Here is a 23,232-nt window from a genome sequence, read left to right on the forward strand (position 1 = left end):
AGGTCTCAACCCTGACTCCGCCAATCTACCCGTGTGCCCCCCCAAAAGAATTTGGGGGCTGCCTCTCGTGCTTCCGTCCTTGCCGTGCTAGTTCCTCTCTCGCTGCCTTCACCTGCTTCCCCGGCAGGCTTCTGTATCTCTCCAATACTTGCCCCCAAGTCCAATCTATCCTCTCTCGCAACTCCTCCAGAGACCAGGAATCGATCTCCTCCCGGGCACGCTGCTTGATCCAGTTGTGGTGGGTAGTTCTGTAACGATCGTCATAGAGAGGTGACCAAGATGCAGCGTGGCACGTGTTCATGATTATTTATTTAAATCAAACAAACGAAAGCACACAGTTCAGTCAAGGAACAGAAACACAAAACAGAAAACAACTACCCACAAACTCAGGTGGGAAAAGGCTGCCTAAGTATGATTCCTAATCAGAGACAACAATAGACAGCTGCCTCTGATTAGGAACCATACTCGGCCCAAAACAAAGAAATACAAAACATAGAATGCCCACCCCACACCCTGACCTAACAAAATAGAGAAATAAACCGTCTCTCTCAGGTCAGGGCGTGACAGCTGAAGGGACACCTACAGTCTCCTATTGGAGCTTTGAAACTGGTCCCTCACATGGTGACCAGACCGTCCGTGTGTAACATCGCATGATTTTGTTCACCCACACCAGACGCAATCAGGACACGCAGGTTGAAATATCAAAATGAAATCTGAACCAACTATATTAATTTGGGGACAGGTCAAAAAGCATTAAACATATATGGCAATTTAGCTAGCTAGCTTGCTGTTGCTAGCTAATTTGTCCTGGGATATAAACATTGGGTTGTTATTTTACCTGAAATGCACAAGGTCCTCTACTCCGACAATTAATCCACAGATAAAAGGGTAAACCGAGTTTGTTTCTAGTAATCTCTCCTCCTTCAGGATTCTTCTTCTTCGGACTTTATATGGTGGTTGGCAACCAACTTTAAGGTGCATTACCAACTGGATTAAGGTGTGGACCTTAGTTCATCTTTCAATCACCCATGTGTGTATACGCTCCTAAAAACCAATGAGATGCATGTGGGTATATGCTCCTAAAAACCAATGAGGAGATGGGAGAGGCGTGACTTGCAGTGCGTCAAGCATCACAAAGAGAACCAAGTTCTATGTTAGCGCCTGGCTACGCAGATGCTTGTTGACGCGCGCAAGCAGAGTGGTGCAATGATTGAATAACATGTATGTGTACATTTATTTTGCAACCCTCGCGCATGCGAGCCATGTGATCCGCATGTCACACACTCACATAGCCAACACACATCTGGACTGCGTGGAGGCTCAGTTGTTCTAGGTAATCTGGTGTAAGACTGTGTGTAGACACCTGCCCATTCACTTGAACTAGCCTGAAAGTCATTTGTTTGTGGGATTTTAACTAAAGCCAGGTAGAATTACTCGACCCTGCCCACTCTATGTATGTGTGTTTGTTTATTTACATTAAGGTTCCTAACAGGGTCTCTGTCTATCTGGGAGGGCTGCACGGGCACTTCCCTCCCTAAATATTTAGCAGGCCGTGACCTGACTCGAACAAAAGTGAACCTCGCCGTTTAATAACTCTGTTCTGCCAGGGGAAGGAGTAACTCTATGCTACTTTAAATAGAGAGATATGTCACACACCACACTGTCAAAAAGCCTATTTAATGAGGTGATGCACTGTATGTAGAGAATGATCTGGTGAGATTAGACATACAGCACATTAGGAAAGTATTCAGACCCCTTCACTTTTTCCACATTTTGTTACGTTACAGCCTTATTCAAAAATTGATTAAATACATAAAAAATCCTCATAAATCTACACACAATACCCCATAATGAGAAAGCAAAAACAGGTTTTTCAAAATTTTTGCAAATTTTAAAACAGAAATACCTTATTTACATAAGTATTCAGACCCTTTGCTCTGAGACTCGAACTTGAGCTCAGGTGCATCCTGTTTCCATTGATCATCCTTGAGATGTTTCTACAACTTGATTAGAGTCCACCTGTGGTAAATTCAATTGATTGTACATGATTTGGAAAGGCACACTCCTGTCTATATAAGGTCCCACAGTTGACAGTGCATGTTAGGGCAAATGCCAAGCCATGAGGTCAAAGGAATTCTCCGTAGAGCTCAGATAGAGGACGGTGAGGATGGCAAAGAGAGGATGGCACAGATCTGAGGAAGGGTACCAAAACACTTCTGCAGCATTGAAGGTCCCCAAGAACACAGTGGCCTCCATCATTCTTAAATGGAAGAAGTTTGGAACCACCAAGACTTTTCGTAGAGCTGGTCGCCCGACCAAACTGAGCAATCGGGAGAGAAGGGTCTTGATAAGGGAGGTGACCAAGAACCCGATGGTCACTCTGACAGAGCTCTAGAGTTCGACTGTGGAGATGGGAGAACCTTCCAGAAGGACAACCATCTCTGCAGCACTCCATGCAAACATAGACTTGGAATCACTTGCCACTTTAATAATTGGAACGCTAGTCACTTTGTTTACATAATGCTTTACTCATCTCATATGTGTACATACTGTATTCTATTGTACTGTATTTTAGTCAATGCCACTCCGACATTGATGAATCTAATATTTATATATTTTCTAAATCCATTTTTTGACTTTTAGATTTGTGTGAATTGTTGGAGCTAGGAACACAAGCATTTCACTACACCCGCAATAACATGTTAAAACCTGTTAAGGATAGGGGGCAATATTTTCACATTCGGATGAAAAACGTGCCCAAATTAAACTGCCTCCTACTCAGACTCAGAAGGTAGGATATGCATATTATTAGTAGATTTGGATAGAAAACACTCTGAAGTTTCTACAACTGTTTGAATGATGTCTGTGAGTATAACAGAACTCATATGGGAGGCAAAAACCTGAGAAAAATCCAACCAGGAAGTGGGAAATCTGAGAATTGTAGTTCTTCTTTTGAATCCCTATCGAAACTACAGTGTCTGTGGGGTCATGTTGCACTTCCTAAGGCTTCAACAGCCTTTAGAAACTTGTTTCATCCGTCTCCTGTAACTGGGCAGAAAATAGGAGCTCAGTCTGAGGACAAAGGACTTGGTTATGTGCGAGCGCGCCGTTCCTTCTTTTTCTTCTTGAATGAATACGCTATTGTCCGGTTGGAATATTATGGACGTTTTATGTTAAAAAGACCCTAAGGATTGATGTTTCTACGAATGGTAATGGAACATTTTGACTTTTCGTGTCTGGATTTACGCTCGCGCGTTATGCCTTTGGATAGTGATCTGAACACACAAACAAAACGGAGGTATTTGGACATAAATATGGAGTATTTCGAACAAAACAAACATTTCTTGTGGAAGTAGGAGCCATGGGAGTGCATTCTGATGAAGATCAGCAAAGGTAAGGGAAGATTTATAATACTAATTCTGAGTTTTATTGATGCCATGACTTGGCAGGTAACTGTATAGCTTGCTTTGATGCTTGAGCTATGTACTCAGAATATTGAAAAATGTGCTTTCACCGAAAAGCTATTTTAAAATCTGACACAGCGGTTGCATTAAGGAGTAGTATATCTATAATTCTTTCAATAACTGTTCTAAAGTTTATCAATGTTTATGATGAGTATTTTTGTAAATTGATGTGCTCATTCACCGGAAGTTTTGGGTGGCAATACATTTTCTGAACATCACACGCCAATGTAAAATTGGGTTTTTGGATATAAATATGAACTTTATCTAACAAAACATACATGTATTGTCTAACATTGAGTCCTGGGAGTGTCATCTGATGGAGATCGTCAAAGGTTAGTAATTAAGTTTAGCGGTATTTGTGGTTTTTGTGACGCCTCTCCTTACTTGCAAAATGGCTGTTTGGCTTTTCTTGTTTAGGTGATGTGCTAACAGTTGTAAATTAGAACTTGTTCTCAACAAGCCAACCTGGTTAAATGAAGGGGAAATAAAAAAATAAATTAAAAGTGATGTACTGGGCCGAACGCACTACCTTCTGTAGTGCCTTGCGGTCAAAGGCCGAGCAATTGCCGTACCAGGCAGTGATGCAACCAGTCAGGATGCTCTCGATGTTGCAGCTGTAGAACCTTTTGAGGATCTCAGGACCATGCCAAATCTTTTTAGTTTCCTGAGGGGGAATAGGCTTTGTCGTGCCCTCTTCACGACTGTCTTGGTGTGTTTGGACCATTCTAGTTTGTTGGTGATGTGGACATCAAAGAACTTGAAGCTCACAACCAGCTCCACTACAGCCCCGTCGATGAGAATCCTTTTCCTGTTGTCCACAATCATCTCCTTAGTCTTGGTTACGTTGAGGGATAGGTTGTTATTCTGGCACCACCTGGCCAGGTCTCTGACCTCCTCCCTTTAGGCTGTCACGTCGTTATCGGTGATCAGGCCTACCACTGTTGTGTCATCTGAAAACTTAATGATGGTGTTGGAGTCGTGCCTGGCCATGCAGTCGTGGGTGAACGGAGTACAGGAGGGGAGGAGGTCCCTGGGGGGCTCCAGTGTTGAGGGTCTGCGTAGGCAAATGTGTTGCTACCTACCCTCACCACCTGGGTGCAGCCCGTCAGGAAGTCCAGGATCCCATTGCAGAGGGAGGTGTTTAGTCCCAGGATCCTTAGCTAAGTGATGAGCTTTGAGGGTACTATGGTGTTGAACGCTGAGCTGTAGTCAATGAATAGCATTCTCACATAGGTGTTCCTTTTGTTTTGTGAATAGCATTCTTGCATGGGTGTTCCTTCCGCTTTCCCTGTTGTCCAGGTGGGAAAGGGCAGTGTGGAGTGCAATAGAGATTGTATCATCTGTGGATCTGTTTGGGCGGTACGCAAATTGGAGTGGGTCTAGGGTTTCTGGGATAATGGCGTTGATGTGAGCCATTACCAGCCTTTCAAAGCGCTCTATGGCTATGGACGTGAGTGCTACGGGTCTGTAGTCATTTCGGCAAGTTGCCTTCGTGTTCTTGGGCCCAGGGACTATGGTGGTCTGCTTGAAACATGTTGGTATTACAGACTCAATCAGGGACATGTTGAAAATGTCAGTGAAGACACCTGCCAGTTGGTCAGCATATGCCCAGAGCACACGTCCTGGTAATCCGCCTGGCCCCGCAGCCTTGTGAATGTTGACCTGTTTAAAGGTCTTACTCACGTAGGCTACGGAGAGTGTGATCACACAGTCATCCGGAACAGCTGATGCTCTCATGCATGCCTCAGTGTTGCTTGCCTCGAAGCGAGCATAGACGTGATTTAGCTCGTCTGGTAGGCTCGTGTCACTGGGCAGCTCTCGGCTGTGCTTCCCTTTGTAGACTTTAATAGTTTGCAAGCTCTGCCACATAAGATGAGCATCGGAGCCGGTGTAGTATGATTCAATCTTAGCCCAGCATTGACGCTTTCCCTGTTTGATGGTTCGTAGCAGGGCATAGCAGGATTTCTTATAAGCTTCCAGGTTGGAGTCCCACACCTTGAAAGCGGCAACTCTACCCTTTAGCTCAGTGCGAATGTTGCCTGTAATCCATGGCTTCTGGTCGGGGTATGTACGTACAGTCCCTGTGGGGACGATGTCCTTAATGTTCTTATTGATAAAGCCAGTGACTGATGTGGTGTACTCCTCAATGCCATCGGAAGAATCACAGAACATGTTCCAGTCTGTGATAGCAAAACAGTCCTCTAGTTTAGCATCTGCTTCATCTGACCACTTTTTTATAGACCGAGTCACTGGTGCTTCCTGCTTTAATTTTTGCTTGTAAGCAGGAATCAGGAGGATAGCAGTTGTGGTCGGATTTACCAAATGGAGGGCGAGGGAGAGCTTTGTACGTGTCTCTGTGTGTGGAGTACAGGTGATCTAGAATTGTTTTCCCTCTGGTTGCACATTTAACATGTTGATAGAAATTAGGTAGAACTGATTTAAGTTTCCCTACATTAACCTCTCTAGGGTAGGTGGCACCAAATCGTCCCACCTACGTAACAGCCAGTGGAATCCTGTGGCGCATTATTCAAATACCTTAGAAATGCTATTACTTCAATTTCTCAAACATATGACTATTTTACAGCATTTTAAAGACAAGACTCTTGTTAATCTAACCACACTGTCCGATTTCAAAAAGGCTTTACAACGAAAGCAAAACATTAGATTATGTCAGCAGAGTACCCAGCCAGAAATAATCAGACACCCATTTTTCAAGCTAGCATATAATGTCACAAAAACCCAGAAGATAGCTAAATGCAGCACTAACCTTTGATGATCTTCATCAGATGACACACCTAGGACATTATGTTATACAATACATGCATGTTTTGTTCAATCAAGTTCATATTTATATCAAAAAACAGCTTTTTACATTAGCATGTGACGTTCAGAACTAGCATACCCCCCGCAAACTTCCGGCGAATTTACTAACAATTTACTAAATTACTCACGATAAACGTTCACAAAAAGCATAACAATTATTTTAAGAATTATAGATACAGAACTCCTCTATGCACTCGATATGTCCGATTTTAAAATAGCTTTTTGGTGAAAGCACATTTTGCAATATTCTAAGTAGATAGCCCGGCATCACAGGGCTAGCTATTTAAACACCCAGCAAGTTTAGCCTTCACCAAACTCCGATTTACTATTAGAAAAGTTTGATTACCTTTGGTGTTCTTCGTCAGAATGCACTCCCAGGACTTCTACTTCAATAACAAATGTTGGTTTGGTCCCAAATAATCCATAGTTATGTTCAAACAGCGCCGTTTTGTTCGTGCGTTCAAGACACTATCCGAATGGTAAATAAGGGTTACGAGCACGGCGCATTTCGTGACAAAAAAATTCTAAATATTCCATTACCGTACTTCGAAGCATGTCAACCGCTGTTTAAAATCAATTTTTATGCCATTTTTTTCGTAAAAAAGCGATAATATTCCGACCGGGAATCTGCAATTAGGTAAACAGACGAAAGAAAATAAAGCACGGGGTCGACTCGGGCACGCGCCTAAGCCCATTGTCCTCTGATCGGCCACTTGTCAAAAGCGATAATGTGTTTCAGCCAGAGGCTGCCTCGATATCGTTCAGCTTTTTCCCGGGCTCTGAGAGCCTATGGGAACCGTAGGAAGTGTCATGTTACAGCAAAGACCCTCAGTCTTCAATAAACAGAGGCAAGAAGAACAACAACTTGTCAGACAGGCCACTTCCTGCATGGAATCTTCTCAGGTTTTTGCCTGCCATATGAGTTCTGTTATACTCACAGACACCATTCAAACAGTTTTAGAAACTTTAGGGTGTTTTCTATCCAAAGCCATATTCTAGTTACTGGGCAGGAGTAGTAACCAGATTAAATCGGGTACGTTTTTTATCCGGCCGTGTAAATACTGCCCCCTAGCCCTAACAGGCTAATCTAGAATTGTTTTCCCTCTGGTTGCACATTTAACATGTTGATAGAAATGAGGTAGAACTGATTTAAGTTTCTTACATTAAAGTCTCCGGCCACTAGGAGAGGAGCGCCGCCTCTGGGTGAGTGGTTTCCTGTTTGCTTATTTCCTTATACAGCTGACTGAGTGTGGTCTTAGTGCCAGCATCTGTCTGTGGTGGTAAATAAACAGCCGCAAAAAGTATAGCTGAAAACTCTCTAGGCATGTAGTGTGGCCTGCAATTTATCACAATATACTCTTCAGGCGAGCTGAATCTAGAAACTTCCTTAGATTTTGTGCACCCGTTGTTGTTTACAAATATGCACAGGCCACCCCCCCACCCCCTCTCGTCTTACCGGAGTGTGCTGTTATTTCTTGCCGGTGCAGCGTGTATCCCGCTAGCTGAATATCCATGTCGTCATTCAGCCACGATTCCGTGAAACATAGGATATTACAGTTTTTGATGTCCCGTTGGTAGGAAATTCGTGATCGTACCTCGTCTAATTTATTGTCCAATGATTGCACGTTGGCGAGTAATATTGACTGTAACGGCAGCTTTCCCCCTTGCGTTCTGCGGATCCTCACAAGGCATCCAGCTCTGTGTCCTCTGTTCCTGCGTCTCTTCCTCTTGCAACTAACTGGGATGTTGGCCTTGTCGGGTGTTAGAAGAATGTCCTGTGCGTCCTGCTTGTTGAAGAAAAAATCTTTGTCTAATCCGAGGTGAGTGATCGCTGTCCTGATATCCAGAGGCTTTTTTTGCTGTAAGATACGGTTGCAGAAACATTATGTACAAAATAAGTTACAAATAATGCGAAAAAAATCACATAATAGCACAATTGGTTGGGCGACCGTAAAACTGCTGCCATTTCTTTTGCTGTCATTTTATAACCTAAACAATAGAGAAACTACGTCTTACAGTAGATGCAAGATTCTATAAAGTCATAGCTATAATTTTGGAAGAAGCAACACAGCTGAGGAGTTTACAGTATACCCTTGTCTGTAAGCTTTCTTTGTTTTGGGACTGAATCTTTGTTCAAGCGTTGGCAATGGAATTGCTTTCATTGTCTCCTCCAGGGCTTCTTGTTGGGTGGTGTCAATGATCAAACCTTTTGTTTTACGAAATCTGACTGCAATTAATCTATCAAATGATTGATTAAATCCACTCAAGGGGTCAAAATCTCTCAGCTACTGTTTTTCTAATGTGGTTTAAATTATCTTCAAATGTTGAAGATGAAATCTTTAGATACAGTTGAAGTCGGAAGTCATTAAAACTCGTTTTTCAACCACTCCATAAATTTCTTTTTAACAAACTATAGTTTTGGCAAGTCGGTTAGGATATCTATTTTGTGCATGACAGAAGTAATTTTTCCAACAATTGTTTACAGACATTGTTTGCAGTTATTTCACTGTACCACAATTCCAGGGGGTCAGAAGTTTACATACACTAAGTTGACTGTGCTTTTAAACAGCTTGGAAAATTCCAAAAAATGATGTCATGGCTTTAGAAACTTCTGATAGGCTAATTGACATCATTTGAGTCAATTGGAGGTGTACCTGTGGATCTATTTCAAGGCCTACCTTCAAACGCACTGCCTCATTGCTTGACATCATGGGAAAATCAAAAGAAATCAGCCAAGAAATCAGAAAAAAATGTAGACCTCCACAAGTCTGCTTAATCCTTGGGAGCAATTTCCAAACGCCTGAAGGTACCATGTTCATCTGTACAAACAATAGTACGAAAGTATAAACACCATTGGACCACGCAGCCCTCATACAGCTCAGGAAGGAGACGCGTTCTGTCTCCTAGAGATGAAGGTACTTTGGTGCGAAAAGTGCAAATCAATCCCAAAACAACAGCAAAGAACCTTTTTTATTTACCTTTATTTATACAGGTTTATTCTCATTGAGATAAATATCTCTTTTCCAAGAGAGACCTGGTCCAATAGCAGCAAGGGGAACAACATTTCAGACAAACCAAATTACATACACTCACACAACATTAAACAACATTAAACAAAACTATAAACACACATACAGTACAACAAAAACATATTACATTTAAAAACACAAACATCTTGACTAAAAACAGCTGGCCTAAAAACAATTACACTCTTCTATAATATATACATTGATCAAGTGTTTAAACTCCACCAAGAAAACTAGATCATCACATTTTAAAATGTTCAAAAGAGAATTCCAGGACCACGGTGCTAAATAACTAAAACTATTTCTACCATGACCTGTTCTAATTTTTGGTGCTGTTAGAAGCAAATCAGAATGGGACCGTAATTGATACTTATTTACTGACCTAACTAAAAAATAACAGAGATAAAATGGCATTTTACCCAATATGGCCTTATAAATCAGTGTATACCAGTGTTTAAGCCTACACAAGGTCAATGACAACCAGCCAACAGCGCTGTAGAGATCACAATGATGTGTTAGACGTTTCTGATTTGTAATGAACCTGAGGGCTGCATGATACACTGAATCAAGTGCTCTCAGGGTAGTGGCTGAGGCCTGCATATATATAACATCACTAAAATATAAAACCGACAGTAATGTACATCGTACCAGCTCCTTCCTGGCCTCAAAAGAAAAACAAGCCTTATGCCGGTAATAAAATCCTGTTTTCAGCTTGAGCTTCCTTATCAAGTTCTCTACATGCACAGTGAAGCTCAGCTTATCATCAACCCACACACCCAAATATTTGTACACTTTAACTTGCTCTATATTAGGTCCAGCCAATGTAGCAATGACATGATTTGTAACATGCCTGGCATTTGAAAATACCATGCATTTTGTTTTACCCAAATTTAGAATCAGCTTTAAATCATACAGATTCTGTTGTATGATGTTAAATGCTCTTTGGGCATTTTTAAAAGCTAAAGATAAACTACTACCACTTGAATAAAGAACAGTATCATCTGCATAAAAATGAACATCCACTGTTTCAATAATTAACCTTGTGAAGATGCTGGAGGAAGCAGGTACAAAATAATCTATATCCACAGTAAAACGAGTCCTATATCGACATAACCTGAAAGGCCGCTCAGCAAGGAAGAAGTCACTGCTCCAAAACCACCATAAAAAAGCCAGACTACGGTTTGCCACTGCACATGGGGACAAAGATCATACTTTTGGGAGAAATGTCCTCTGGTCTGATGAAAGAAAAATAGAACTGTTTGGCCATAATGACGATCCTTATGTTTGGAGGAAAAAGGGGGAGGCTTGCAAGCCGAAGAACACCATCCCAACCGTGAAGCACGGGGGTGGCAGCATCATGTTGTGGGGGTGCTTTGCTGCTGGAGGGACTGGTGCACTTCACAAAATAGATGGCATCATGAAAGAAAATTATGTGGATATATTGAAGCAACATCTCAAGACATCAGTCAGGAAGTTAAAGCTTGGTCACAAATTGGTCTTCCAAATGGACAATGACCACAAGCATACTTCCAAAGTTGTGGCAAAATGGCTTAAGGACAACAAAGTCAAGGTATTGGAGTGGCCATCACAAAGCCCTGACCTCGATCCTATTGAAAATGTGTGGGCAGAACTGAAACAGTGTGTGCGAGCAAGGAGTCCTACAAACCTCACTCAGTTACACCAGCTCTGTCAGGAGGAATGGGACAAAATTCACCCAACTTATTGTGGGAAGCTTGTGTAAGGCTACCCAAAATGTTTGACCCAAGTTTAAATTGTTTAAGGCAATGCTACCAAATACTAATTAAGTGTATGTAAACTTCTGACCCACTGGGAATGTGATGAAATAAATAAAAGCTGAAATAAATCATTCTCTCTACTATTATTCTGACATTTCACATTCTTAAAATAAAGTGGCGATCCTAAGTGACCTAAGTCAGTGAATCTTTACTAGGATTAAATGTCAGGAATTGTGAAAAACTGAGTTGAAATGTATTTGGCTAAGGTGTAGCCTTCCCTGTAGCTCAGTTGGTAGAGCATGGTGTTTGCAACACCAGGGTTGTGGGTTCGATTCCCTCAGAGGGCCAGTACAAAAAAACAAAAAAAAATGTATGAAATGTATGCATTCACTACTGTAAGTCGCTCTGGATAAGAGCGTCTGCTAAATGACGTAAAATGTAAATGTAAAAATGTGTATGTAAACTTCCGACTTCAACTGTACATTATATCAGTTTCATATTTTTTATTGTTTTCTACCCATTTTCCTTTTGCCCTGACAGTCTTGTTTCTAGTCTGGCTCCACCCTATGTGCCCGTGTGAGATAAAGAGTGCCTGCTGGTTGTTGTTTGTGGGAATGTGTATTACCTCAACCTAAAGATGAATACTTATCTCCCTGTCATTTCAGTTGATGGCGTGTCCGTGTCTCAGAAGGAGGTTGTTCATGAGATGATGGACTCCCTCCAGGCTGCGGTGGCCTCTCAGGTGAACAGAGAGAAGGAGGAGAATGAGTCTCCTGACGCCAACAACATCACCGGGCCTGAAGAGAAGGAGGTTGAGGAGAAATCGGGTGAGGCCAACGAGCTGGGCTTCAAGAAGATCTTCAATTTCATCGGCTTCAAGTTCACTCTGAAGAAGGACAAGAATGAGAAGACTGATCCGGTGCAGATGCTGACGTTAATGGACAAGGACGTGGAAGGAGGGACTAAGGGGTCTGAGGAAACTAAAGAGGAAGCCGCCACTGCAGAGGAGAGGAAGGCGGCTGAGCAAGAGACCGCCACTGTTGAGGCTGACGCCTCTGAGACCACAACTGAGGCTGCAACTCCAGTGGATGCCCCATCTGAGACTGTGGATGGAGAGGCTGCAGAGAAAGAGCCCTCGGAACCAGCTGCAGCTGCAACTACCCCACGTGGCCAGGAGGCCCCCCTGTCTCCCTTCAGAAGGTTCTTTACACAGGGAATCTTCTCCAACCAGCGCAAGAAGGCAAGTATCAAAAAGGCCAAAGAGGAGGAACCAAAAGAGAAAGCTGCTGAGGAGAAGATAAAGGAGGGAGAGGAGAAAGCAGAGGCTGGGGTGGAGCGAGAGAAAGCAAAGGAAGAGGTGAAGGAGGTGGAGCCAGTGACACTATCAGAAACTGAGACACCTGAAGCATCTTCCGAAGAGATCAACGAGGAGATCCAAGCCGAAGTTGACATGGAAATCTCAGAAGCCGCTATTACTGATTATGCCAAACAAGCAGAGGAGAATGTTGAAGGAGCTGTGGATTCAGACAAGGCCCCAGTTGAGGTCACCACCGAGGTTGAGCTTTTCTCATCCCAGAAGAAGTTCAAGGCCCAGGGAAGCCCACTGAAAAAGCTCTTTACTGGGGCTGGCCTGAAGAAGCTCTCTACCAAGAAACAGAAGAAAGACAAGAAAGATACGGAGACCAAGCTGACCGAGTCTGGGGAACAGGCGCCTGAACAGCTCCAGCCCTGTACAGAGTCGGCAGAGGTCCAGAAACCTGACAGTGGGGCATCATCTCCAGAGGAGTCTGGTGAGCATGCCATCGGGGTGGAAGCCACCCAAGCTGAGGTCAGCCAAGAGGCTGATGAGGAGGTAACCAGATCAGATGAAGGCAAGAAGAAAGAAGGTATCATGCACTGGTCCTCCTTCAAGAAGCTGGTGACACCCAAGAAACGAGTCAAGAGGCCCTCTGAGAGCGAGGACGAGACAACTGTTGAGAAGGCCATGTCGGCCACCCTGTTCTCCACTGAGAGCGCCGTGTTTGTGGAGAAAAAGAAAGAGGAGCCGGAACTCACTGAGGAGGAGCCAAAAACCGAAACCACAGAGGACCTGGAGGGCAGCACAGAGGACCCCAAAAAGATGAAGATGGACACCTCACTCTCCTGGGAGGCCCTGATGTGTATGGGCAACAAGAAGAGGACCAGGAAGACCTCTGAAGATGAGACCAAAATCGAAGAGGAGGCACCACCAACTGGGGAAGAGCAGGTTAAGACAGCAGAGTCTCCTCTTGGCTGCTGCGGAGAGTCAGACAAGGAAAACACAGTGTCATCCCCCGAACCAACCACTAGCCCCGCCGCAGGAGACTCCACCTGGGATGCTCTCAAGCGTCTTGTCACCCATAGACAGAAGCCCAAAAATGAGGAGAAGACAGATGAATCTGGTGGCGAACAGGTAATATCAGACAGTGAAATTCCCAAAGAAGAGTCCTCCTTCTCTCTGAGGAAACTCATTCCCGGACGCAGAAAGAAGAAGCTGCTTTCCTCCAATCTGGGGTCTGGTGAGGAAGATTCCGACACACCGGCCGTGGTCCCTCTCTCAGAGTACGACAACGAGCATGCCGAGAGTAAAGAAGAGGCTGAAGCCGAAATGACAGTGGAGACAGTGGATTCTGAGGAAGCAGCACCAATCACTCAGGTCCAATTTTCCATTGAAGAGAGATCCCCCTCTTGGATCTCAGCCACGGGGGTCATGGAAAACCTCCAGGAGATTCCACATGATCAGCTGAGTGACATCCCAGAAGAGGGTGCCGCCACCCCCAAATCTGCTGACACCACCATCGCAGAGGACATTGCAGAACAGACCTCAGAGGCAGTTTCATGCCAAAAGCAGGAACCTGAGTTGTCTGTTGCCAAGGTGACTGAAAATTCTGATGCCGAGAACATTTTAGAGCAGATCCCAGAAGCAGTCATTTGCCAGGAGCCTGATCTGTCTGTTTCTGAGGTAACTGAAGAGATGATCCCAGCCACGTATGGCAAAACCACCCCTCTGTCCAATGAGCCTGAGACAGAGTCTTTGGAGGTCCAGCAGGAGGCTGTGGAGCTGCTCAGTGATCTCCCAAGCCTGACTTCTGTGGAAATCATAGAGATCCCACTGGAGGAGGCTGCTTCCGTCCCAGAACCCACACCGCCGATCGAGTTCGCCGAAACCAAATCAAATGTTGTCTTGATGGTGCATGAAGAAATCGAGGGTTCCGCCATCTGCACTGTCCTGGGCACCAAGGAGATCGCCAAGGTGGCTGTGGAGAAGCTTGTAATTCCCACCATGGAATGTCTAGCTGAGATCAGCAATGGTCTGTCTGCTGAAATGCCGGTAGAAGATAAGGCTGATCCAACTGAGGCGGCTGACACTAATGAAGACCCAGTGTTCCAGGCTCAAGTGGAGCAGGTCGAAAGCATATTCCTGGAGCCGCCACTAGAGAAAACTATTGAAGACATCCCAGATCCTGATATAGCCACTGAGGGTAAAGAGCATGAAGATGAAAAGGTCGTCACGATCAATAATATCAAGATGGAGGTTGAAATTGTTGAGGCCCCTGCGGTGAATGAGAACATTGTGGACCCCATTGTACTAACTGTCGAAGACTCCATTGCTGCTAACATTTTGGATGGCTCTGAGGCACCTGTCATTGAGGTCAAAAGTAAAGAAGAGATGGCTGCCGTCGAAGAGGTCACTGCTGTAGAGGAGGTGAATGAGCCTGCTGCCCGAGAAATGGTCACTTCACTAACTGATGCTAACCAGCCCACAGTCACTGAAGTGTGCGAGGCAGCCATTGTTGCCCCTGCTGAAGAGTTTGCCATTGTAAAGGAGACCACGCACCTCGTCTGCCCACTGTCTGAGTCCTTGGAAACCCAGCAAGTGGAGGTCACAGAGGCCATGGCAGTGGAAAAGGTCTCAGTGGCAGTTGCAGAGCCCGCTGGCGATGACCAAATTCAAGTGCAGGTGACTGAGGTTGGCGTTACAGAGGCTGAAGAGACAAAGGAGGCAGAGGCCATGGAGGAGACGGGCTTGGTCGTTGCTCAGGTGGTCATCCAGAGTGCTGTGGAGAAAGTGTCTGAAGCAGAGTTTGAACCCAAAGCGCCTGTCTCTGCCACTGCTACCATCACAACTCAAGATGCACCACCAGTCCAGGTGGTAGCAACGAGAGAGAAAGAGATTGAACTAGTAGCAGAGGAGAAACCTGTCATTGCTGAAACTCCTGTAGTCCAAGTTGAGGCACCAGCACCAGAAACCCCAGCAGAGGTGTCTGCTACTCCAGAGGCACCAGCCGAGGCTGAAAAAGCACCAAAGGAAGTCCACGAGGCTGTCCAGATCATTGAGACCGTTCCAGTCACAGTTGAAATCACAAAGAGTGTCATGGAAGAGGTTACCAAGGAGGTGGAGGATGTTCTCAAAGAGGAAGTAGAGGAAATAAAACAGGAAGTGCAATTAAAGCAAGCAATGGAGGTCAATGTAAGTGTGGAGAAAGTTGTAGAGGTTGAAGTTGTAACCGAGGTGGACCAGACAGAGAGTGAGACAGATGGAAAGGCAAAGGAGGAGATCAAAGAGGTAGAGGGCAACATTGAGGCATTAGAGGTTCAGGAAGTTCCACAATCTGAGGTAGAGGAAGTAGTTAAGGAATTCCAACTCGAGGTTCAACAAGCTGAGGTAAAAGCGGTGGTTCAGGAAGTGATCGCAGAGGTTCCCACTCCAGAGACAGCTGAAGAGAAGTCAGAAGCAACGGTTGTGACAGAAGAGACCCCAGTCCCAGATGCCCCCACAGAGACTGCTGAAACCCCAGCCCAGCCAGAGGAGACAACTACAGAGGTCGTAGTCCCACAGACCACACAGGTGGTCATACAGGCAACAGAGATCACTGAAGAGGCAGCGGAGGAAATCATGGTGGAGGTGGTAGAAAAAGATGCCATTGTAAGCTCACCAGAGACAAAGGAAGCCCCGGCCAAAAAAGACACAACAGACCCTGAACAAACGGCAGACACCACCACCCCTGAAACCACACCAGATACCCCCGCCCCTGTTCCAACTGTCGCCGATTTTGTCGAAACAAACATGAAAGACGACAGTGCCGCAGTTCAGGAACAGGCATCGGACGACCCCCAGACAGCACTGGAAGAGCATCAAACGGATGTTTCAACAGAGGCTGTGGCTGCCATTCAAGACGCCCCAGTTAACAGCATGGAAGAGGAGGTTGCTGTTGCCATGGCTGTGACAGTTGCCAGCTCAGCGGAGGCAGCGGCAGAGAAGGCGACGTCGGTGAAGTGTGCGGAGGTGATGGTGCAGGTGATTGAGGATGTGGTGAAGGAGATCAAACCTGTCTCCTAAGAGCTCACAGTAGCATCCTGAGCAGGTGAGGAGTCTATATTATACAATTACCTTTTTTAAGCAGTGAGTGGATGTTGTCAAAGAGTTCCAAAATTATTTCCCCACAATTACTATAAATCCATTTAGTTAATGTTAGTCATCTGATCATACCCTCTGCCTTGTCTTCTACCAGAAGAAAGTAAAAGAAAGTGTTTTCTTGTGTTTTACCAAGGTATTCATTCTAGATATGTTATTATGGTTATTTTATTCCACTAGCAAAAAAAAAGAGTGATAGAAAAGAGTACCACATTTATTTTGTTATTTCCAGAATTCCTTTGTCGGGTATCACACAATCTTCTCATGGTGGCTTTTTAAAAACAACAATGGGCCCTACTTCTATTAGGGGAGAGAGAGATGTAATCTACAATATATCCCATAAAGCATTCTCCACTCGGACACATGAGTCATAAAGTTATTCTGTTTTAAACTACTCTGAGTGCTCAAAGTATAACATCATAGAAAGATCTCTTAGAAGAAAAAAAATCACTGATTGGGCTTTTCTAGATAACTCAGTTGCCTAATTGCTATCCACAGGATGGGAGATGGAGACCAGTTCCCTTTCAGTCAGCACTCTCGGTACAACACAACTTTTAGGAGTCAAACTCTCGCGACTTTGACAGGTGTAAGCATTAGGCTCGGATTCATTATTCAAATTCTTCCACTCTTCACCTCGATGTGAGCAGTAACGATTCACACTACTAAAAACACAATTTTTGGGAACGCAAGACTATCTAACTTTGCGCCAACTAAACTGTCCCTTCGTGGTAGAGCGTGCTCACACCAGGGCTTGGTGTCCAATGCGTCATTCATAGAACTGTGCCGAGTTCATTCTGCGCATGTCCCGGTGTACCATTCTGGTGCTCGGGAAAAGCATGGGAGCTACTGTGGTGGCACATTGTCATCTTTGGCTGATGCTCTCACAGGTGCCAGACAGGGACAGACAGATGTACCCTGATGAGACGATTTTCTCCTATGGGGTTGTTCAGCTCGGCCCTGGAGGCCACACATGCCTGGTTCAAGGTTAAAAGAAGCAAGAATAGGCGCCGCACGCTTTTCTCCCCCGGAGGTCCTTCAGGGCTGTCGGTGGAGCACCTTCCCTAAAGCCGACAGGTGGAGCCCCGCTGGCTAAGAAGGCTGCCCCAGGGGCCGGGCCCAGCACCAGGGCAGATCGTTACGTGTCCGAGGCAGAGCCTCCCCAAACACCCATTGTGACAGCAGTACCCCCAAGTGGCACGGCCAATCTGGGTGTGTCACTGATGGCCAATGCCCCCGAATCCAGAGTGGACCGGGCTTCAGACAAACATTTGCACGTAAACACATTGTTTCAACCCCATTGTTCATGGGTATCAAAAGTGTTGTGTATCCCACATGTGATTTCAATCAAGCATGTCCCTCCACATTCAGACACACAGTTGTCTTGTCTTGTCGCATAAACTGAATTTAGGTGAACTATTCAAATTTTTGCAACCAGGAAATGGCGGAGTGATTTCTGCATAGTGCAGGAAATATCCTCCCTGCTCCAGAAGTAGGCAATACCGGCCCAGCTGGTACAGTCAGTATTCCGAAAAGGGAAGGGGGCTACGTTCCATTCTAGACCTTCGTACCCTAAACAAGCACCTCAGGGTTTGCACATTAAGAATGCTCACAAACCAGAGGCTGTTATGGTCCATGCGTCCCGGCGATTGGATCAGCACAATCAACCTGAAGGAGGCGTATTTTAATATGCCCATGTACCCTGGTCACAGGAAATTTTGGAGGTTCCATTATGAAGTGATAGCCTACGAGTTTTTGATCCTGTTGTGCTGTCTGTCCCTCTCGCTTCGTGCCTTTTTAAAGGTAGTGGAGGCAGCTCTGGCACCCATGAGGGACCAGGGGCTGAGGGTGTTGGCCTATCTGGACGATTGGCTGATAGCAGCAGAGTCAAGGGAACAAGCTATGTTGCACACATCCAGGCTAGTGTCCCATATTCAGTCTCTAGGTTTTATTGTAAACCAGAAAAAGAGCTGTCGGACCCCATTGCAGTGCATTCTGTTCCTGTGTCTCGAGTTAGACTTGCATGTGAATCACACTTTTTATATCCATGCAGAGGGTATCCAGGTTCTGGCTCAGCTTTGCCCAATTTTGGATTTTTGCCAGTTCCTTTCGCCAGTGCGTTTTCGCCAGTTCCTGCGCTTACTGTGGATGATGGCTTCTATGGTAGTAGGCGTTCCCCTGGGGCTATTATTGATGCAGCCTTTCAAGCACTGGGTGCTAGCCACTCGCTTGGACACAACTCGCCACCTAAACCGGTCGCTTTGGGTGTCCATGGCATGGCTGCGGGTACAGGCCCAGTGGGAGGACCCCCAGGTACTGTCGCAAGTGGTTCTCATGGGCCAGGTGTTATTCCGCAAGGTGGTCACAACAGGGATGCGCTGTGCAATGGCTACTCAATTCTGGGGATATGGACGGGGATTACTAATGTTACTGTCCCCACTACAACAACAAAAAAAATACTTAAATACTTGTCATTTTGTCCTTTAAACATTTAACTGAAATACTGTAGAATTCCGTTCCTTCCTATGGAGGACTGCTCCTACTGGGGAGTGCAATATGGCCCACCAGTGGCTTCAAAGCCTCTCAATAGCCAATACATACAGTGCTTTCAGAAAGTATTCACACCCCTTGCCTTTTCAATATCCAGAATTTAAAATGGATTAAATAGAGATTTTTTTCTCTCACTGGCCTACATACAATACCCTATAATTTCAAAGTGGAATTATGCTTTTGGAGAAAAAATCTGAAAAGGAAAAGCTGAAATGTCTTCAGTTAATAAGTATTCAACCCCTTTGTTAAGCCTAAATAAGTTCAGGAGTAACAATGTGCTTAACAAGTCACATAAATTGCATGGACTCTGTTTGCAATAATAGTGTTTAACATAATGTTTTTATGACTACCTCATCTCTCTACCTGACATGAATATCCCTTTGAGCATGGTGACGTTATTAATTACACTTTGGATGGTGTATCAGTACACCCAGTCACTACAAAGATACAGGCGTCCTTCCTAACTCAGTTGCCGGAGAGGAAAGAAACCGCTCAGGGATTTCACCATGAGGCTAATGGTGACTTTAAAACAGTTATAGATTTAGTGACTGTGATAAGAGAAAACTGAGGATGGATCAACATTGTAGTTACTCCACAATATTAGCCTAATTGACAGTGAAAAGAAGGAACCCTGTACAGAATAACAATTTTCCAAAACATGCATCCTGTTTGCAGCAAGGCACAAATAATACTGCAAAACTAGTGGCAAAGCAATTAACTTTTTGTCCTGAATACAACGTGTTATGTTTGGGGCAAACCACTCAATATTTTCAAGCATAGTGGTGGCTGCATCATGTTATGGGTATGCTTGTAATTGTTAAGGACTGGGAGTTTTTCAGGATACATTTTTAATGCAATTGAGCTAAGCACAGGCAAAGTCCTAGAGGAAAACCTGGTTCAGTGTGCTTTCCACCAGACACTGGGAGATGAATTCACCTTTCAGCTGGACAATAAACTAAAACACAAGGTCAAATCTACACTGGAGATGCTTACCAAGAAGACAGTGAAATGTTTGAGTGGCCGAGTTACAGTTTTTACTTAAATCTTCTTGAAAATCTATGGCAAGAACTGAAAATGGTTGTTTAGCAATGACCAACAAACAATTGGAGTTTGAAGAATAATGGGCAAATGTGGCATAATCAATGTGTGGAAGGCTCTTAGAGATTTACCCATAAAGACTCACAGCTGTAATCTCTGCCAAAGGGGATTCTAACATGTATTGACTTAGGGGGTTGAATACTTATCTAATCAAGACGTGTGTTTTTCTTTAATCTTCTACAAATGTTACAATTTTTCTAAGGGGTGTGATCACTTTCTGAAGGCACTGTAGCATCAGCAAATCAACATCATTTAGTTCCTCTGGGCCTGGCCCCTGAGAGGGCGCGAGGTTTACCTCTGAAGGTTATTGCTGCTATTCAGTTTGCAAGGGCACCATCCATGAGAGGGCTTTATGTGTATAAGTGACAGGCGTTTGAGCTCTGGTGCAAAGATAAAGGACTTGTTCATTTTCAGTGCTTCGTGAGAGACATCCTAGTGTTCCTACAGGGTCGGGCATTCTCCACACTGGGGGCCCAACACTTGGTTGTTAGGTTCCTTAAAGGTGTGTGCTGTCTCAGACCGGTCTCTAAACCTATTGCGCCAACATGGGATTTGGCTATGGTTTTGGAGGCGCTCTTTGAGACTCTGGAGTCGGTGGATCTTAAGATCCTCTCCTACATGACCTTCCAGCTCATGGCTTTGACCTCGGCTAAACGTGTTGGGGACCACGCGTCATCCAAATACCCTTCCTGTACTCAGTTCGCCCCTGGCAACGGTAAGGGGACGTTGCATCCGAATGCTGCCTTCTTCCCGAAAGTCATGGTTATGTCCCACAGGACTTTAGCTTTTGAGCAATTTCCCTTATTGCCTCCTCCTTTTGCTTCTGAAGCGCAACAGAGGTTACATGCCCTGTGTCCAGTACGAGCTTTATGCACGTACATTGAGCGGACCTGGGATTTCCGGTTAGGTGACCAGTTTTTTGTCTGTTTTTCCAGCTCACGGCAGGGCACTCTCTAAGCGTCTCTCCCACTGTATTGTGGAGGCTATCTCCCTGGCATATAGCAGAAAGGGGCAAGGGTTTCATAGCGGCCACTCCACCAGGTGTCTGGCAGCATCTTAGACATTATTTAAAGGGTTGACTGTAGGGCATATCTGTGCTGCGGCGAGCATCACCACTCACTTTGTGAGGTTTTATCGCTTGGATGTCACTGCTCTCAGTGTAGCCCACAGCATGCATACAGCTAGGACAGGAGAGGGTCATTAGGCAACGTGTCCCGTGTGCACAATACCCAACTACTGCATCTTGAGGGGTGGAGGTCTGGGTGGTCTGCCATGGGCCATTTCATTTGGTATCCGTTGGGGCCAGCTTGGGGCGGGATTCTAGTTCCCCATAGTTGTGTTGTACCACGAGTACTGACTGAAAGGGAACGTAATGTTATGAATATAACTACTGTTCTCTGAAGGAGGGAAATGAGGTACAACACCTGTTTGGCCCCGCACCGCCTGTTTCTAGGCTCTGTGAAGTGCAGTACTGAATTGAAGGAATTAATCCGAGCATCACGCTTATCACCTGTGGAAGACATGATTTTTGGCATGATTTTTGTTCTTCAATCGAAGTCGCTTGAGTGCAACTCCCCATAGTTGTGTTGAACCTTGTTTCCCACCTTCAGGGAACAGTAGTTATGGTTATAACGTGTGTTTCCAAGGATAATGGTATCCATTTATTAATAACATGTATTTCTCTCTACCCCAGCTATAGATGCAAGATGGTTGACTGGTAGACCGACTGTCCTGACCAGGAAGTGAGTGATAGTGAAAAGGGGAAAGAGAGAGATCGAGCGAGAGAATGCTCTATGGAGAAACACACTGAGACTCAGCTCCAACCCACCCTGCCCAGAGTGACTGAGCGACAACTTCCCCCTCTCTTTCCCCCATGCCCCCTTCACCCCCTGTCCTGCAGCACCAGCCCCGTCACACAGAGGTGATCCCCCCCACCCCTGGAGTGAAGCATCAATCCCCCTAAACACACACCAGGCCACTGTCCTAGTCCCACACATCTGAAGCTTCCCACCTGGCTGGTAATCAATGTGATGTGCGCTTGCTGTCTTGGTGAGCTTCCATCGCCCTTGCTGCAACTCGGGAGTCTGCTGTCCCATGGAGAGTGTGTGTGCGTGTGTGTGCGTGTGTGTGTGTGTAAAAGTTAAGTGAGTTCGAGAAAGTGTGTGTGTGTGTGTGTGTGGTCTTAGAGTTGGAGGATTATTATCTTGTATATTGTAATTATATTTTGTGAGTATTTTCTCATTCTCCCCATCCTTTATCTTTTCTATTTCTGATTGTATAGAATATGTGCCCCATTTTCTCATACATATGTAAGACAATGTTTGGATTTTGCAGAAATTCTACCTTAACCATGGTACAGATGTGATTTCAATGGCAGGTTCCGGTATCATTGATTACAGAGGATGAAAGCCAATAGAAGTGCAACAATCTTAAACTTTAACCTTTGACATTGTGCTTACCTTCACCTTTCAGCCTGACAATATATTTTCTGCTCCTACTGTAGATAAAACATACTTCACTGGCAGACTGACTGTGAAAAAAGTATTGTTACTTTCTGAAATATATAGTATGTCTCTGATTATCATGTAGAAATACAATAAAGCACTATAATACACTACAATGCAAATTTTGCTGAGATAACAAGGCCTAGGAGGATGGAAAGTTGCATAATGGTAAAGGCCATCCATAGGCCACGTACTCTCATGCAATGCCATACCAATTGGCCACATAGTGGCGCTATAACAAACGATTGAAAAGGGAAACGCTCCTCACCCCTTGTGACCTAAAGTCCTGAAATTCAGTACATCCCTCCCCTCACAAGGAGCAAATTTGCCTCAAGAACACATAATGGCTGCCATGATGGATTATTCGCTATTTTGAATTCTGTTGAAAAACACTCAATACTCCTCTGGCACTGAATGACCAATCTCCACAGAACTTGATACATGGCATCTACGAACAAATTTAGGAAATAAGAAAGGCTAATAGTTCTTCCATGAAGGGTATCTATATTATTATGAAGGTAAGTTAATGTTTTCATTATGAAGATTGCATTTATACTGATCTAAATAACTAGGGTTTTGCAATGTCATCCTAAGACTTGC

General features: G+C 44.7%; 1 protein-coding gene across 1 annotated transcript in view; it reads left to right on the plus strand.

Annotated features, from left to right (window-relative positions):
* The window catches only part of LOC115174453 (A-kinase anchor protein 12), a 59,031-nt gene extending 37,003 nt beyond the window's left edge, over positions 1-22,028 (plus strand). The window contains exons 3-4 of the mRNA XM_029732985.1: positions 11,715-16,433; positions 21,822-22,028. Of these exons, the coding sequence (XP_029588845.1) occupies positions 11,715-16,408 (4,694 nt within the window). The 3' untranslated portion in view covers positions 16,409-16,433; positions 21,822-22,028. The remainder of the gene's footprint in view (positions 1-11,714; positions 16,434-21,821) is intronic.
* Positions 22,029-23,232: the final 1,204 nt, after the last annotated feature.

The sequence above is a fragment of the Salmo trutta genome, chromosome 35 (genome assembly GCF_901001165.1).
Source record: "Salmo trutta chromosome 35, fSalTru1.1, whole genome shotgun sequence".
Lineage (NCBI taxonomy): Eukaryota > Metazoa > Chordata > Actinopteri > Salmoniformes > Salmonidae > Salmo > Salmo trutta.